Source organism: Trachurus japonicus, chromosome 5, assembly GCF_045865225.1.
Source record: "Trachurus japonicus isolate A0001 chromosome 5, Traja_1.0".
Lineage (NCBI taxonomy): Eukaryota > Metazoa > Chordata > Actinopteri > Carangiformes > Carangidae > Trachurus > Trachurus japonicus.
Window position 1 is genome coordinate 32,731,822 of NC_140911.1, and position 18,562 is coordinate 32,750,383.

The 18,562-nt window shown below is 42.3% G+C and overlaps 2 protein-coding genes across 2 annotated transcripts in view; both read right to left on the reverse strand.

Moving 5' to 3' along the window:
• Window positions 1-18,562, reverse strand: part of iars1 (isoleucyl-tRNA synthetase 1) — a 56,363-nt gene that overhangs the window by 23,192 nt on the left and 14,609 nt on the right. Inside the window, exons 11-18 of the mRNA XM_085777555.1 lie at window positions 17,763-17,885; window positions 13,316-13,407; window positions 11,600-11,698; window positions 8,282-8,408; window positions 6,264-6,337; window positions 4,303-4,497; window positions 3,566-3,652; window positions 2,732-2,815 (exon numbers count right to left, since the gene is read on the reverse strand). Coding sequence (XP_085633681.1) covers window positions 2,732-2,815; window positions 3,566-3,652; window positions 4,303-4,497; window positions 6,264-6,337; window positions 8,282-8,408; window positions 11,600-11,698; window positions 13,316-13,407; window positions 17,763-17,885 — 881 coding nt within the window. The remainder of the gene's footprint in view (window positions 1-2,731; window positions 2,816-3,565; window positions 3,653-4,302; window positions 4,498-6,263; window positions 6,338-8,281; window positions 8,409-11,599; window positions 11,699-13,315; window positions 13,408-17,762; window positions 17,886-18,562) is intronic.
• Window positions 15,589-16,927, reverse strand: vimr1 (vimentin-related 1). Its single transcript, XM_085777556.1, has one exon. The coding sequence runs from the start codon at window positions 16,796-16,798 to the stop codon at window positions 15,653-15,655; it is 1,146 nt and encodes a 381-aa protein (XP_085633682.1). The 5' UTR covers window positions 16,799-16,927; the 3' UTR covers window positions 15,589-15,652.

The window sequence follows — 18,562 nt, forward strand, 5'->3', positions numbered from 1 at the left end:
GTTAGCGCATAGAAAGTGCTCTGAAAAAAATAAAATAAAAATATGTGTAAAAAAAGAAAAATATAGCCTACTGCTGGAAAGCACGCTGTGGTTTGTAATCGCGGTGCAGAAGAGTGAGTTTAGAGCTGATGAAAGGAGAGAAAAAAAGAGGGTTGTGCCGCGACGAAATGCTCTCATTGATCAGAGTGGCAGCGATCAGCGATCAGCTGTTTTGTGTAGTGGAGGGGAACACACACACACGCGAGCGATCCTCCTGTCAGATGCGGCTGCATCTCTCCAGGTCACTTGTGTGTGAGTGTGAGTGTTTATTTACTTTTTTCGGCACGAGCAAATCTGACGTTATTTCCTGTATTTGGTCTGATAGTTCGAACCTTCCAAAAAAAATGCTTTCACACTACGCAGCAGCGGACCTTGGTCCAGGATAGTCCGGACCGAGACCACCTCCTGAGGTTGGACCAAAGACTCGGTCTTTAGTCCGGTCCGGGGGAGCTTTCACACCTGTCAATTTGATCCGAACTATCTGGAAAGTCCGAAAGTCCGGACCAAACGAGGTAGGTGTGAAAGCCCCCTAAATAAAATCAGACTTTTGTGGTTAATCACCTTGTTAGAGAACAGCATGTTATTCAATAAGTACTGAAACATTGAACAATTTGACATGTGCATACAAAGGTTTAGAGAAGGTTAAATTAGGTTCACCTGTAAAGGTTATAGTGTCTTTTAGGTGCATTCTGAAATTTAATCCAAAAGCCAAACATCCTAACTTTTTGTGAGTATATCTTTGAAATTCAAAGCTACTAACCATGAATAATTAACCGGTAAGTGAAATCTGTAGTGTCTTTACAAACTCAAGTGCAAAATAAACTACTCTACCCACACCATGAATTCATTATTCATTCATTAAGTTATCAATGTGTTATTTGTATTTTTTGTATATTGCCCTACTTATGTATTTATTATACTTTTGTACTTTTATCTCACCTGATCTCAATTTTGCACTGCCTTGCACTTTCCTCCTCAATTGTATGTATGCTTGTGTATGTGATTGTTGTGCGGTGGTCAGCTGTAGAAACAGAATCGCCCTATGGGATAAATAAAGTAATCTCAACTCAACTAAAGTTTGCAGTATCAAGCCAAGGCTGATATAGGGGCCTACACATCAAGTGTAACAGAACACAGTGGTTTAATGGTTTCATCTTAGTCTCAAGACCCTATCCATTCAAAAATCACTGACTAGTCTGACCAGGCAAATTTCGATGGATTAGAATCTGCTATATAAAGCCACAGTGCAGTTGCCGTTTTCAAAGTATATCCACTAGTGGTACAGCAGCTGTCAGAAAACGCCCCATTGAATTCTGTTAAAAACTGGAACCATTTCCTTCCACACAGTGCTGCAAGCAGGCAAACTATGTACAGTGCTGTGAGTGAGTGATGCACATCATTAATTGAACCTGCATCCTTGTCTGTATACCATCAGTGAACTAAATAAGAAGAGCAGCTTCAGGTTTAAAAATCACTTTCTGCTCATTTGTTTGACATTTTGCAGATGAAACACGCCTCCGAAGTGCTGCTGGTGGCCAAGAGCTGCATTTTAATTTTGGTCAATTTTTTTTTTTTTTTGATAAGCCAAAGGATACAGATACAGAGAAATCTTGCAATAAACTTCAGCCACAGACAAAACACCCCCCTCTGTGGACATCAAGAAAAAAAATGAAGGAAAATACTAAAAGCACCATTGGACAAGCTGCATCTTCTTGATGCAAAGCTATTCAGCTGTCAAATATATTTGAATTGGATTAGCTTTACCAATTAGGCTAAATGTCCATTTTGAATATGTCCTGCACAAATTTTGGGCCAAAACCTAATTTTACCAACACAAGCATCATGGTGTAAATTAATCTCTTTCCTCCCTTACAGCTAAATAGAGACACTTTAGACAAATAAACAAAATAATCCAGATCAATATAATAATAAGTGGCAGGCATCAGCTCTCTGGTTTGGACCGGTTAGAAAAGGTTTTCAAGCTGAAATGATGCAACTTCACGCAACAGGCCACGAGTGATTTTAATAGCAACAACTCTGAATGTAAATACACACAACACACTGACACATCAACTGGTATAAATGTTTGATCAACTTAAAATGAGCAAAGATGAAGGCGGACAATTGTCTCTTTACCAAGTTTAACCGAAAACTTTGACCCTTTGAAAAAAACAAAAACAAACTCTCACTTACTTCAGTCTGTAACTTGTTTACTTTCATATTACTACCATTTTTCAGTAAAAACACTTGTGGAGGTAATGATACTATAATGGCCACTCTGTAAGTTAAGTTTTCAGCCAGAAAAGGGAAAATGGGAGCTCAGAATAGCAACACACTTCCTCCTTTTCCTCTTTATCTCTTCAGCTCACTCTTCAGTGTACTGTATACTGTATGTGAGCATATGGTGCAACTGCATAGTGCTTTATTCATTAGGCCATATGGCCATGGAGCCCTTACTGCTCAGGGCAAAGGAGAGAATGTATGAGGAGAAAAACTCTGTGAATGCACATGGACTGTATGTAGAGTATGGATGGGTGTGTGTCTACTGTATGTAGGCCTGGGACAGTTCCAGCTTAAGTGTAGATAGTGATTTAAACCTTTCAAAACATAAGGTAAGTGAACACACACAGCTCTGCCACAGGCACTAGGCTTCAGAGACACACACTTGCTCACATTCAAGCACAGAACTGACCTGAGGGCATCAGCTCCATAGCTCTGCACTATCAGTCCCGGATCTGGGTAGTTCTTCTTGCGCTTGCTCATCTTCTGTCCATCGCTGCAGGAATGAGACAAAGCAAAGGCATTAATGCACAGACGCACGCATGCATGCACAAAAGTGCATGTTCGAAAGCATGCACTTGGTATTCAAATTAGTCAAGTCCTTCCAGGTCAGCAGGCCTGTGAGCCCAGTACTGTGTTTAGACCCCGGGGGCTGAGGACAAGCAGCCCTATTGTGGAGCAGCTCCAAGGGCTAAATGTTAAGAGCACACATATCACACTGATCATGAAGAACAGCAGAAAGATTATAGGAGATGAATGGGCAGGTGAATACAGAGAGAAAAAAGAAAAAAATGGTGGTAGAGAGGGGCAGCAAGAGGATTCGTGGGGGCAAGGAAACACAATGGAAAGCTAAATGATGTCTGAAGAGTATAGCTTTATTATGTTAAAATGTATATTACATATGAAATCAACTGTAAGGATGAGTCTGACAATATACAGTATATCATCTATTTGCATTGTCAACAAATCCCAGACAAGACTAAAATCAATTCTACTAATGAGCATAAAGCCCATTTCTGCCCAAAACATTCAAAACACATCAGCAAGCTGTTGGACCAATGTGTTGCTGTATTACCAAACAGAGTCGTTAAATCAATATCCTTGCAATAAACGTATTTTAGGTCAAATTTTGAGTATATTGAAAAACCACCTGCACATTGTCAATGTGCCGCAAGACAAACAGAAAAATACAGAGTCATGCCGATTGTCTCTCTTTTTTTTTTTTTTAATAAGGGAATGGACTGACCTTGCAAGGACCAAACCATTTACGATGACGTTCTTGAAGGGTGGTTTGCCAAACAGGGCAGTGGAGAGCACCAACAGGGTGTAGAACCTGCAGGAGAAGAAAACAACACCGTACACAAGGTCAGTGCAAGTACAAATAAACATAAGACAAAAGTTCCAACGCCGTTATGAACACAAAACTCAAGGACCTTTAAATGCACAACTACCTCAAATTCTAGGACCTCACAAGGCATAATTTGAGACACACATCAAGGTTAATTATTGTTAAAGCAACAATTAGAATGAGGCTTGATGCTTGAACACTTCTCAAGTGTAGTAATTACCGACAAAGTGGTATCACGACACAGCAAAACAACTTACTGCATGAGGTTAGTTACAGACGCAGGGACTTATCTACGAGTTTAAGTACACATATTTGAAGGATTTTCAAAGGTGCAATTCATTTTATTTATACCGATACACTTCCAAGGCCTTGGTTTATTTTTTCCTAAGTTTTAAACACATTCAAGGATATCAAGGAGCCATGGGAACCTCTGATAATAATTAATGACTCGTATGAATCCATTAAATTCAAAAAATCCGAGACTATGTCCACCCATGCATACTTGCTCTGCTCTCATCAATTCCCCTCGATGAACTCAGCAGGCAAGTGTGTCTCCACTTGTCATCCGTCACCCTCTTCCCATCTATCCCTCAATTAGTTCCCTTCACCCAACTATCCATTCATCTGCAGCTCACCATCCCCTGGTCTGGTCGATGCCCTCAGCGATGAAGTCAGCGGGGAAAGTGTCCTCAAACTCCTTCCGGTTTTCGAAGGGGTAGTGGACCTGGGCGTAAGGCATGCTGCCGCTCTCAAACCAGCAGTCAAACACCTCGGTGACCCTCCGCAGGACGCCCTTACCACACCGAGATGGGATTGTCAGAGCGTCGATGCTGGGCAGACAAAAGCGAGGGCAGAAGGAAGAAAAGAAATAGAGAGAAAGTGCAACTGTTGAGACAGATGGATGCAATAACAATTGAACAAGTTCTGTTTTATTTCAGGTTTTATTAGGGCCATAGGTAACTGTTTGCACATTTCTACGCCGTATGGATCCATGGGTCTATAGGCTTTCTGGCTGCAGTCCAGAGCAACGATTTTATAATCTTTCACCGCTGGGAACTGGGTTTAAGAAAAGAACAGCAGAGCTCATGTTGTGCTGACACGCAGCAGAATAATGGCAGTTATTGCTTTGGGTCATAAGTTTCAGACGCGAGGATATGGATTATTTTCCACCAAATACTGACTCGCCGAGAGTAACACTATAAACAAAAGTCATGCTTGCTTCAGAGAAGTTACCTAAGCCAGGGGTTAAACAGATGAACCTGACTTTTGTAGTTACAAAATGTCAGCCTGTGTGATGTGTCCATAAAATCCACATCAAACAGCCTATTCTTAGCAAACACAGAACAAAAATCAATAAACATCAAAATAATATATACAGAAAGTTGCTCTCCTCTCCCCTCCAGCAACAAACAACTACACATTTGTAGAGTTCGGGCCTATAAACCGCCGATGACATGACATCGTTGGTAATCTACTATTAGCCACTAAAGCTGCGTTGTTGCAGTGCTTTGCTGCTCTTTAAGAGCGCTGCTCCAGGACATAAAGAGGGAGGGGAGCGTGTAGAGCAGGAATTTTCCCCAAAAGAAGTGCAGTGCTGAGTACATTCTGAGTAGTTTAATATGTGTTTTTTGTGGCGCGTTACATTGAAGATTTTGTTAAAATGTTCACTTTCCATCAATGTGGGCAGAGCCATTATCATATCTGGCTTGCCACTTTGCATATTATAATTCGGAGTGATTAGAGTGTGTCCATTAAGCTGTTCGTGATCCATACATCCTGACAGTACAAAACTTTTTTCAAGTTGGTAAAACAAAAGCTCAGAAAAAGATCTGGACTTCTTTCTCACTTCAATACATCTAAAGACAGAGGTCAACTCAAGTCCCCAAGACATCTTCATGACATTAACATCCCCGTAGTCAGCTGTGTTTTAGGGGAATAGTTTGACATTTTGGGAAACATGCTTGTTTGCTTTCTTCCCATAACTCAGGAGATTAAAACCTTTTTCATGTCTGCATATGTAGACTATATGCAGCCTTAGACAACATACCTTATATGTGAATATGTGTGTATGCACACATCACTATTTAAATAAATTATTTAAGTTTAAATACATCTTCCAACAAACCTCTGCAGCAGTTTCACTAATTCAAAAATCTGGTAAGATGCTCTGAAACTGATCAGGTGTTATTTTCTTCAAAGTGTTTTACCACTTCTTCTGAATTTTAAATCACTTTTCCAAGTCTTCCAGGCCTGCAGAATTCTTAAACATTCAACCTCGAGCACAGGAGCAGGGCAAACCGGACCGCCTCCTCCATCAATTAAAGATGTCAAGTCCCATGGAAATGATAAACGGTAATTAGCTGATGAGGAGCGGAGGAGAACGGTGATCTGTGTTCCCCCACACTTGTTTGACAGGTCAAATTACAGGGACAGGGCGTGGATTTAAATGGACACCATTCATACACAGATACTTTGACCTAGGTACACATACAGCGTGTGAATCTGATGATGTTGCTCTGTCACAGCAGAAGGAAACACAACTGAGTAAATGTTTAAGTGGCTGTCTGGTCATCTTAGCGGCTAATCAGTGACTCACCTCTCCCGGTGCAGATCGGTTACTTTGACTCCGGTCAGTTCCTCCAGTTCAGCCATGGAGCCAACACACACCACCTGATGCACAAACACATACACACAAACATAGAATTTGTGATGTGTACAGCAAGGAAACATCTCAACTGACAGATAATGAATTTACCAAGCGGGAGTAGGGTTGCTGTTTTTTGTTTTTGTTTGTTAGTTTCAAAAATGATGTTTTTGGTTTTGAGACTGGATGATTGCAGTTTGCTTTTTGTCAGTCTATGGTAGGAACTGGAATCCCCACTTCACCCTCCCACTTAACACTGCTCATTTTATTTAAATGAACAGCTTAACCTTTTTTTTTTAATGTGCTTATTCACTATTATTGCCCTGATTATATGGGAAGACACCACTTAGTCTGTAGTGTAAATATGAACATATGCCTAGCACCATATCATTTGGGGATTTTAACAGATGAAACAAATGAGATATAATGTGTTAATTAGTGAGCTTTAGAGGAGCTGGTAGGCAAATTACCACATGTAACCTTTGGAAGGAGCAGAACTGGCTGTTTTCCTTTTATTTGTGAGAGCTTTGCTTTAAACCCACAGGAACTGTCGTATTTGTACTAATTTTGTTCATTAGTTTAACATCTGCAAAGGAGTTAAAGTGCTAAATCTGAAAAATGTACCCAGTAGTTGTATGTATTAAGATAATTCTTTAAATAAAAACTTATAAGTAGGCCTACTTAACACACTTCCTGAGTAACTTTACCATAGAAAGTATGGTAAAGTGTGTTATCTGGTCTCCTCGGAGAGTTAACCTGTAGGCTCTGCTCTAGTTTTACCACAGCACCAGGTAACGTGGCCCAGATACAGCCTGACACGCCACCGTCAGACACAAAAGAAGACGGAGGGAAAAAGAAACATACCCAAAGAGACGGGGACAGGCAACAAAAAGAGAAGATACTGAGAGACAGATATCATGCTGTCACACGCTGAGAAAGGCACACACACACACGTTGCACACACACACACACACACAAACACGCAAGAAGACAGCTTTGGTTTTGGGTGTGCGATTCGCCGCTGAGGGGGTGTGTAAAGGAGGCACCGGGGAGCGCGAGTGTTCTGGAAACAGTCACAATGCTATTTCCAGCAAGCAGGTCGCTGGCTGTCCCTCTTTCAGCCAGGGGACCAACACTTCATTTTTCAAACGCTCAAACAACCCAGTTCTGACATCTCTATTCAGTTCAGTCTACTTCACACAGTCAGCCTGGTTTGGCAACCAACATCCATGACAAGATGAACATTTACAGTCATGGCTCCGTTCTGTGCCGCCTCCTGTCCCTCTTCCTTGTTGTGATCTCTCGTTTTGCCGCCCTCTCCTTTCACCAGCTTATTTTTTCTGCCCCCTTCTGTGTATTTTCTGTCTCTTCTTCCCCCCCACCCCACCCCACCGCCGTTTGTCTTGATGCCATTAACTGGCATAAAGAGAAACCAAACACATTCTTGGTCGGTGTTTAATTGCTGTTTACATTTATGAATCATTCATGTGCTGAGTTTCAGGAGGCACTGTGTAATGGCGCCGGAGGGGAGCCGAGTCTGACTGCAGTACGGAGTCACGCTACAGTCTCATCCACACCCTCGACGATGCGAGTATCAAAAAGAGGTCAGCGAGAAAATTTTCACCCTGCCAATTTATGAGAGAAGAGCTGGATTTGCTGCATCCTTGCAGCAGACCAGTCTTCCTTTGGAGAGACACGAGACATTTTTTCCTCACCAACTCGTTTCTGTGGTTGATAAAAGCGAGAGCTACATAGAGTTCAACTTTTCAATTATGCCCTCTCATGCTCGGCCCCAGATTGATTTGCGAGGGCTGCCGGAGCTGCGATCAGCTGCCTTAGAAGAGAATAACTATCTTGGTATTTGGTCATGACACAGACAAATAGTGTGATCTCTTGGGAGAACAAAGACACATTAGAAGCACTAAGTACTCTATTAAAGCAAAGCAGTGCGTGTTTTGTATTTTCCTGACCTCCTCAAAGTCGTCGCTGACCCACAGGGGGATCGGCGTGCCCCAATAACGGTTCCTCGAGATCGCCCAGTCGCGTGCGTCCCGCAGCCAGTTCCCGAAACGCTTCTCACGCACAAACTCTGGAACCCTGCGGAGACAGAGACGTTATCACTTTTGCCTTGGCTTTAATTACTTTTGCAAATATAAAACTTGAACACAGACACAGGGAGAATCAGGTCTGCAAATCGCTGACATATACTGTATGTGTTTTAAATCTAAACTTAACAGTCATTTATGTACATATAAAACCTGTTTGTAAAATCTGCACTTGTCCATATGAATAATTGAGTCTCCTGCTACTATTGCTAGCAGTAATGACAGTGTTTACTATAGGTCTTAAATAAGATTGATCTCCTGTCAAAACAATGCTTTTAGTTTGTGTGTTGTGTGTGTGTCTGTGTGTGTCACATCTTCTAACAGCTCGCAATCTGGGAAAAAAAAAAACGTTTTATACCTCACATCAATTCCGATACAGTGGATAAGAGAAAATGTATGGCAGAGTTATTGTAATTAGATTTAGGACTTTTTACTTTTTCAGCCCTTTTTAGGGTTTAAAACCCTGCAGGTATTGTGATTAATTTAATGCACAAAGCATTTCCTCATAACAGGAGCAAGCATTATTATAATGTGCACTATTATTCCTTTATGGAGTGGGCTTGTTTTCCCTCTTCTTCTTCATGTTTTTAGCCCTAAAAATAAACTGCACCGCTGTCTTTATGAAGCACAACTGCAAAGGTTAACATTCCCTTCCAGGCATCTTCCCCCTTTCCTGCTCTCTCCTCTTCCGATTTAGCCTCAACAAATTTCTAGCTTTAATCCACTATCTCACCATCTCCTTCTCTTTCTCTCACCCCCCCCCCTCTGTCCTCCTTGCTTGCTGTGCCAGGGCCATGTTGCTCAGAAGAACAGTGAAGGACTGGGGTGAATCGTCATCAGGATCCACGCGCTAAGCAACAAGTTCATCAATTCCCATTTGTAGGAGGCATTTCTATTTAGGCCCCTAATATATCAATTTAATGATTTTTTTTCTCCTTACTGCTGCTGCTGCTCCCTGCCACCCCCCAACCACTCCTCCACTCCTCACCCTCCCTCTGCCCGCTCATGCTAAATGTAGAATTTAAAATGTGCTGCCTTGTGCTGGAGACGCACAGAGGAACCATTTAACATGTACAGGCTTCTAGTGCATGTCAGAGACTCTGGGGATGGATGGACACATGAGAGAGACGGGGACACAGGCTGTGGTCAGGGAGGGGAATTTGCATGACGGGTAAAAAAAGGTAAAGAAAATGAGGAAAAAAGGGGAGGATGGATGTAGTGTTCAAGGCCAAATTGGGTGACTGACCATTCTCGAAAACCCTCCCCCTGAACAGTGATTGTCCAATCGCAGCTTAGCAACTGTAACTAGGCACTGCAGTTCTCTCGAGCTTTGATTCATCCATATGAAGTGGAAAGCACTGAGCTTGACTAAGATCAATGTTTGGAAGCATCTTTTCCACAAATACAAACACAAATGTAGCAAGAATGGAGTAACATCTCTCTGCTTTGTTAGTATGACCTCCAGGTTTAGGTAAAAAAGGGAAACAAAATGAGTGTAGGCTAAGGTTAGCTGCAAGTTCACCAAGCACACTGACTTTAGCTCCAGCCACCTGCACAGGTAAGTGGTACAGCCAATGGATGGATGCTTAGGACATTAGCCCTGCAAAACACCTCTATACATTTTTCTTTTCCATATTTTTTTCACGTGTTTTTAAGGACGATATCATCAATGTAGCCATCAACTTTTAAAACCCTTTTACAGCCCCGGGGATGTTTGACATCACGATACGATTCAAATTCCTACTGAAAATACACAACAGTGGCCAGGCTTCCTGCACCTTCAGCATCAAGAAACCAGCTCTGCTTTCATTAATCCAGTTATTCATTTAATCAGACAGAAGGACAAACATCTGGAGAAATCAGTCCGACCTCCATAGCGTCAGTCCAGTAAAAAGGGATCAAATGAACAAATCACATTGAGTTTCTTAAAGAGTCTCTCATCAATTAAAATGAACTTCATACAGAGGTAGTGAACTCTGTGGATTTTACTTTTTTTTCGTAGGATGCAAATGAGCTGGTAACACTTACTGACTGATGACTTTGTCTCAATTTAAATATTGCATCAAAAAGAAAATAAAACTTTTAAAACTTTCTAATTATTATTTTAGCAGTATCAGACAATTATAGATAGGTCCTAAATCCTAAATAACAGATTCAGTTGCCAGTTTATTAAGTTCCCTCTTGATAAAGCTGAAATTCAACTGTATGTTCATTTTGGAGACAACTGAATTGTATTTTCATACACCGACTGGTGTTTTTATTATTTTCCGCCCATACTTATATCAGTGTGGGCAGGTTTAATACTTCTCTCAGTATAACACAATACAATCACAAACATACATCATCCAAAATGCCCATTGCGGTTGAATCAACACTCACAAACTGTTTCAATAACAACTGAACATCATAACCTTGAGGTAACGCTTAAGGCAGGACTGTTGTATTGCACTGCATTAGTTTTAGCCAGGTGGCATGTGAGTGTATATAACAGCAGTACCCTTTAGAGATAAGGAATTTTGCCTTTAAAAGCAGTGTGTGTGTGTTGGTGTTGGTCCCAGCGTACGTGTGTGTGTGTGTGTGTGTGTGTGTGTGTGTGTGTGTGTGTGTGTGTGTGTGTGTGTGTGTGTGTGTGTGTGTGTGTGTGTGTGTGTGCGTGCCTGTGCGTCTTCACCTTCCTAGCGGCTAGTCATTCATCTCAGTTTGACAGTCCCATTACCAGAGGCAGCTACTGTGGCTCAGAAAAGAGCACTGGGAGCACCGGGGGTAATACCACTTAGCAAAGCCATCATGCTGACGCTTACTTTTGCTCCATGTTCTGCCATTACAATTAGCATCATGCTAATGTTTTCGATAAAACACCAGTCCCGTGCGCATCATGATAACACTAAACTTAATGAAAACTGAAGAAAAGTCCTTGCAGCGACGTTTATTTTAAAATGTAATCTCCTCCAATTTATAAGGACTACTCCCAGCGCTGGCTGTCCTGCAGAGACAGGCCCGTGACTGACACAAACAACTTGATGTAGTAGCACTGAGTCGCGGCTGTAATTGTTTTGGGACTGTGACTGCTGTCTGTCTTCACTTAGTATTCACGGTCTTCACAAGTATTTTACACCACTTGTTTTTGCGAGGAGCTCGTGTCTGCCACTTCACTGTCACTTTCCAACAGGCTTGTTAGCTTACCAGTAGCATTTTCCATTGTTGTCCAGGAGTTTGTCCACCATGTGTTCCACTCGGACAAACCAGCTGGGGACGGCTTTGTAGATCAGGGGCGTGTCAGACCTGTGAGTACGCAAACATAGATAAAACATAAGGATGCAACAAAGCGACTTGAATAAAAACAAGGATCTAATTGCTGCTAATTTACTTACTTATTTATTTTATTCTAGAGCATTGTAAATCGTGACATATGCACAGCAATAAATAGGTTTCAAAGAGTTAATTGTTTCGGTCTACTTCAACATTAATCAGATAGTGGTGTCTTGAAATTGAAGTGTTTTTTAACTCTTTAAATACAAATGTGCAAAACAATTTGTTTTATATACTTGTATCTGTAGCATTTTATGAATGTATGATTGTGTGTAAAATGGCTTCCTATATCTAGAAATATGTGCACATAAATGCAGGTCTTTCTCTACAGAGGCCAGTTTGTCAGAGAAAAACATGGTCTGATATTAATACAGTGAGCTGAAATAAATCAAATGATGAATCTTGGACTCTCAGTCGTAAAGTTTGAGACTGTGTTAGTTATGAATATACTTCTAACTCAACCACCAACAAGGGTTTGGTCCACAAAAACCTATTTCCTTAATCTGTTTTTTTTTTTTCATCCTCCGTGAAGACACTCATTTCCGTTTCTACCAGCAGTTTTAAAAGTATATTTTTTGGGCTTTTTATTGCATTTAATCAATAGCACAGGTGAGAGAGAGACAGGAAATGGGGAGGCAGAGAGAGGGAATGACATGCAGGAAAGGGCTGCCTGATGCGGGATTTGAACCGGGGCTGCCTGCAGTGAGGACTGTAGCCTCAACATGGAGCGGCAGCTCTACCAAGTGAGCTAAACGCCGCCCCCCTACCAGCAGTTTTGACACAGGTTTTGACATGTGTTTTCTTTTTCTGTGCTCCTCTCTGTGGCTTGAGGAGGGAGAAACTTTGCAGGAAAAAAAAAGATCATGTCAAATACTTTGGACAATATTTATAATATAGGACTGTGTCTTATAATCCAAGACTGTTTCTAGAAAGACTCCTTTTATGTAGCTCTATGGACCACAGCTGAGTTCTTACTTACAGGTGATGAATGGGTTATAACAAAACAGTTACATCTCTGTGAGCCTACGTCTCCTAGTGGCTTAGAGAGCACATCTCTGCATATTTACTAAGGTTAATTAATCCTTCTCAGGTCAGACTGCAGCTGCGCCAAGAGAGACAGTGACTTAGTCCACTAAAAAAAGAAAGTTTGTGTGTGTGTGTGTGTGTGTGTGTGTGTGTGTGTGGAGCTCTGCATGTCCCTGACAGTTTATGATGTGATAACGTGGGACCTTGAGAGGTTATTTATGCGTCACCACAGCGACACTGGCTTTATGAATTGATCCTGTGCGGAGAGTGGACCGTGAAACCTCTATTGACATCCTGCACTGATGACAGGTGAACCTCAAACCTCAGTGTATAAGAACTAATCCGAATGCTAAATTGTGGCTAAACTGCTGATTAATGGGAGGTTTGCTCTGTCAGTGCATTATGCTCTCTACCACTGCAAAAGGCTTTCAACCCTCAGCGGGTGAAGCTATTCAACAACTGCTGTTTCCAGGGGACTGAGCAGAAAAGCTGTTAGCTACCTAGAGGTAGAAGTGAGTTATAAAATGGCACAAAGGCAACATTTAAATTATGTACATGTCTCACCTCCAACAGAAGGGGTAACTATGCTTGAAACTGCTGGCATTGACAAGGCGGCCCTTCTCCTTCAGCCACTTGATGATGTTCTTGTCAGCGTCCTGTAGAAGAAAACCACAACGTTAGATCTGCTTTACAACAAAAGCAGCTTTTGACTTACCACCAGGCAGAATAAATAACCACCGACACAGCCTGCAGTACATCTGATGAGTCTCCAAGCTGGATTTTCAAGTTGTGTGTCAAGTTGTTCTTGAAATACAACAACATACTTGTTATTTTTTCCTTACATATAAAAAACGTTATGTCTCATTAATCAAATTAACAACGCTGGTTGATAAAACATAATTCTGGTATTTTTTCGCATCATGCCATATCCATCCCTTGTACAATATGAAACCATTACATGGTTAAAACTGAGTTCCCTCGTGATTTATCATATCTTCAAAAATGATTAACTGTGAATTTTTTCTTCGTTGGTGAAGATGCCTCAGCATCCTGCCTTGAAGACTTCAAGGTAAATTCACAGCCGAGCTCCAGTTCCGCTCCTTCAGTTATGATAAATATCACACAACAAATAGGAAGACGTTGTCTGTTGTGTCATTCAGCATATTGTTTATGGTATACAATCTAATATGCAATCAACCCAGTGACTTATAACGTCGTGATATCTTATCTCCCTCTATCCAAGCTCACAGTGCAATTCACAGGAAGCTCATAAATATGACTGTTCAGCAAGTGTTGGTCATGACCTCCTTGTTAAGGGAGGTTTTAAACTTTCTCGGCCAGGAGTGAATTCTGTTATGCCCTGTCCTGAGCTCATTAAAACATGAGCACCCTTGTGATGGGGACACTCAGCGGAACTTCACCTGTAACCCACGGGGAAAATAAACCTTTTTCCACTGACAGGCCACTTCGGGGTTACTCTGTAAATCACTTGCACACATTTTTGTGACTCTTATAGAATCTCTTTGCCATGAAGTATAATTAATTTAGTGAGTTGTTTTGTTTTCAAAACAGTAATGTTTACTCTCATGTTTAATATAATACTTACAGGTTAACTACCGCTGCTGTAATATCAAACCTAGCTTGCATTCTGTGAAAAATAATCAACATAAGGCAACCTATGACTGGATTTACACGGCCATTTTAATTCTTAGTGACAGCTTGAGCAGTGGAGTATTTAGGTTTAGTGGAAAAACGTGTTCTTTACTTGACCTAAGCGAAGTTAAGAATGTTTTTCTGCCCATTTCCTGTACTGCAGCTTAAAATAAGGGTAGATGAAAGTAAAGAGACCAACGGAGTGCACAGGGAAAAATAAAGTCATCACAGAAGAAGACATCAAGACGGAAGACAAGTCGCACAAGAGAAGAGAAAGGAAAAACCATCACCGCATTATTTTGTATGCACTCACTTCAATCTTTATTAAGTAACAGTTGGTCAATATTAGTGTAAATTGTCACAAGTTGTGTCTTGTCAAAACATTTAGAGTAATTTGGGAGGACTGTGAAGACCAGTCATAACACTGAGGCTATTTGTTCTGCTGTGTTTGGGCTGATGTGTGACACATCAAGACAGAACAAAAGTATTTCATTGTGAAGGTGGTGGAATCGGAAACAATCTGGATCAAGAGAAGCAGTGACGGCAGAAAGTGAGCAGCTGTAGCAAAGGAAAGCGACAGAGAAATAACAGTGGGGTTGGCTTGACAGGAAAAGGGGAGGGAGGGAGGGTTGTTAAATTTAGCATGGGGTACTGTCGGAGCAGGAGTAAAGAGTAGAAACAAGGAGAGATGCAAAAAAAAAAGGAAAAGGGAGGGGCACTGTTAGGGAAAGTCAATAAAAGTGGAAAGGAAGATTGTTTTGGAAAGTAGGAAGGACTGGGAGGAAGGCAAATGCATAAGAATAATGGACTGAGGGTGTGGCAGAGTGATGAGGATGGGAAGACTTGGTGTCAATAACACATGTCCATAACACCAGAATATCAAAAACTGTCAAGTCCACAATCCGCTGGGATTAAATGTCTGGTGGGATCATTGCTGATGTCAATCAACATACTGAGAAAGTCATACACACACGTGACTCATGATGTCATAGGTCTGAGTTTCTCCTCAAGTTTAGGCTTGTCTAGAAATATTTTTGACACAGACCATGTGATTACACAGCATTAACATTTGATCTTCGAAGATTTCTAGAAACAGGTATCAAGGAAATCTCAAACACAGGGACAAATGGCTAAAACAGGGAATAGTCTAGAGTCTTTTTTTAACTAGAGTGAAATTACAATGCTCTGCTGCTGCTGCTGCTGCTGCTGCTGCTGCTTTGGACCTGCTGCTCCTCTCACCCTGGATACTCAGATCTCTTTGGCGATCCCGAGCCTCTGCTCCTCTCCCTCCAGCAGCTTCCTGTAGGTGGCGATCTCTGCATCCAGCTTGAGCTTAATGTGCAGCAGTTCCTGGTAATCTTGGAGATACTTGGTCATCTCCAGTTTGGTTTCGCAGAGCTGGGACTCCAGCTGAGCGATGACGCCCTCTAGACCCCCGACCTTATCGAGGTGGGACATCTCCATGTCCTCCAGCTGCTGCTCCAGGGCGGCGTTCTGAGCCCTCAGCCCGTCGATCTGGTTCTGCAGGTCCGTCACCTGGTTGTGGAAGGTGGTGATCTCGTCTTTCATGGTCTTCATCTGGCCTTCGTGTTTGCCGGCGTGCTCCTTGAGGGTGTCGAACTTGGTCTTGTACCACTTCTCGGCTTCCTGGACGTTGCGGGCGGCCACGGCCTCGATCTCCGCTCGCATGTTGCGCAGGTAGGCGGCCAGGTCGGGGCGATCTCCGTCCATTTCGGCAGTGATCTTTGCGTCCTCGATCTGCTTCATGAGGTCGGCCACCTCTTCGTCATGCAGCTTCTTGAGAAACTCTATCTCGGCCACCAGTTGTTCGATGCGCTTCTCCAGCTCGGCCTTCTGCAGCGTGGCATTGTCGACGTCCTGGCGGAACTCTCTCAGGATCATTTCGGCTTCCTCTTTGAGGGCCAACTCCTCCTCCAACTTTAGTCGCCACACTTCAATCTCTTCTTCGATGTAGCCTCTTTCAATATCGGCTGTTCCCTTCTCGTTTGTCAGCATCTCGATCAGTTCCCGCACCTCTTTAAACTTGAGCTCGTATTCTTCTCCGATGCCCGTGGGGCCTCCCTTGTAGCGGCTCTGCAGGTCGGCCAGCTGCGCTTGAAGAGAAGCATTCCGCTGCTCCAGCGCCTGGACCTTCTCGATGTATCCTGCAAACTTGACGTTGAGTTCCTGCATCTCCTCTTTCTCGTTGGCATGTTGCTGGTGTATCTCTGTGCCCAACTCGATGGCGGTGCCGGTGCCGTTGCGATAACCTGACCGTCCACGGCTGTCGTATGAGGCTCCGCGGCACCGGGATGGAGACGGGCTCTGAATCCTCACCCTGCTGCCAGAGCCGCTAACTTGCAGGCTCTTCTGGGTGTAAGACGCAGCTCTCATGTTGTGTACTGTCTTGTTTTTTTCCGGCTCACAGAAGAACAGCTGCTCTCTCCGACTCTTTGCTAGCCCGCGTCGCAAACTGACGCTCCCTCTGATCGCCTCCGAGTTTTTATGCGGCGATTAGGAATGTCTCGGACAGCCTTGAAACTCACGCTTGGTTTTGACATGTTTCAAAAGTGGATTATGACAGACTTTCAGAGAACTGTGGCTGCATAGTCTTTATTAGCTAACGCTGTAATGTGAGCGGCCAGGCAGGTCGAGCCCACTCCCTGGCCTTTACGCAGGGATGTGAAATAGTGATCAGATCATGTACGGCAGCTATTTTTCACTCACTATCCACTTAGGATGGTAATGGCCCTGGGTGTGACAAGAAGGAAGAATGCACCCACTTACTATTACATCCTTTCCTTATTATTACTACACATGCTAAACTGTAGAAGACCTGAGCCTCATCACAAGCATTTCTATGTAAAGCTGACTGTCACATGTTGTGCATTTGACAAAATCTAACTTGAACTTGGTAATAGTGACACAACAACATTGTGCTTTGGCAGCAGGTCGTCCTGCACAACTTTGTGAAAGTGTTCCAACACAGCTCCCTCCATATCACCATGGCATAAAGAGTCATTTTAAATAACATTTGGAAAAGCATGATACATATTTCATATTTTCATTTCAGTTACTACTACATAAAGTGTTAAACCTATAACCGAGAAGAAAAGGCACATTTCTGTGCAGAATGAAAAGAGGGAAAAATCATTTCAAAAAGATGGACTTTCCAGATATTAACGGAGGAAATGGAGAGGAATGGGACAGCGGGTACCCAGAATGCAGAAAATGAAATGCTGAATTAATCCAGCTATCAATATTCTTGAGGGATTTATCCCGTGTATCGTACCAGGGCTAGAATGCCTGAAATGTCTGCAAACCTAATCTACATGTAAATGTCTTCTGTGTCACTCACTTTGACATACTGTCCCGCGAAGTCAGTGACCTCTGAAGTGAAGCAGCCTGAGGCGTCCACAGGGCAGATAGGAGCCTGGTCCCTCTGGATGATGTTGTATTCAGTGCACACCCTGTAATCATCCTACAGAGAAAATGATACATAGCTTAGACAGTTCAGATGAAGGCATAAAGTTTCCTTAAAATAATTCACTGCTAGCTCCATCATTACAAACCAATTAGCTAACTAGTAAAATATGATTGCATCAAGAGAATGAAGATTTGCTTCTTCTTTTTTTTTTTTTTTACATCCTCATGATATTAATCGTGACCTGGTTCGTTGAGATCTTTTTCCAAATTGATGACATAGAAATGATAAATAATTAGCTAACAACACAGGCAGCCACTGGATTAAAGATATGTTATGACTCCATATTGAATTCCTTGTTGAGCCAGACACTTTTTGCAGTGTTGAAACAAACATCACTGGTATGTGACAGCTATGCATGAAAGATCTGAGTACTGTCCAGCTGTAAATGCATTTTGTATTCAAACACCCTGTCAAGGTCCCAAGATGGATGAGTCACAGGGTCATTTCACATCTAGTCATAACAACATAAAATTTGAAAAATGTAGTTGGGCGGTGTGTTTCTTCTCGCTATACATCTCCAGGATGACATGCAAATGCGTCTGTGTTTCAGGTTTTCACCGACTACTCAAATGTGAATGTGATCGCTGAATAACAGAATCTGTAGCTAAATAAATACTGAACATTTAAATGCAAATGTAAGAGAGATGAGAGGTGGCACAAGAGAACGCTCA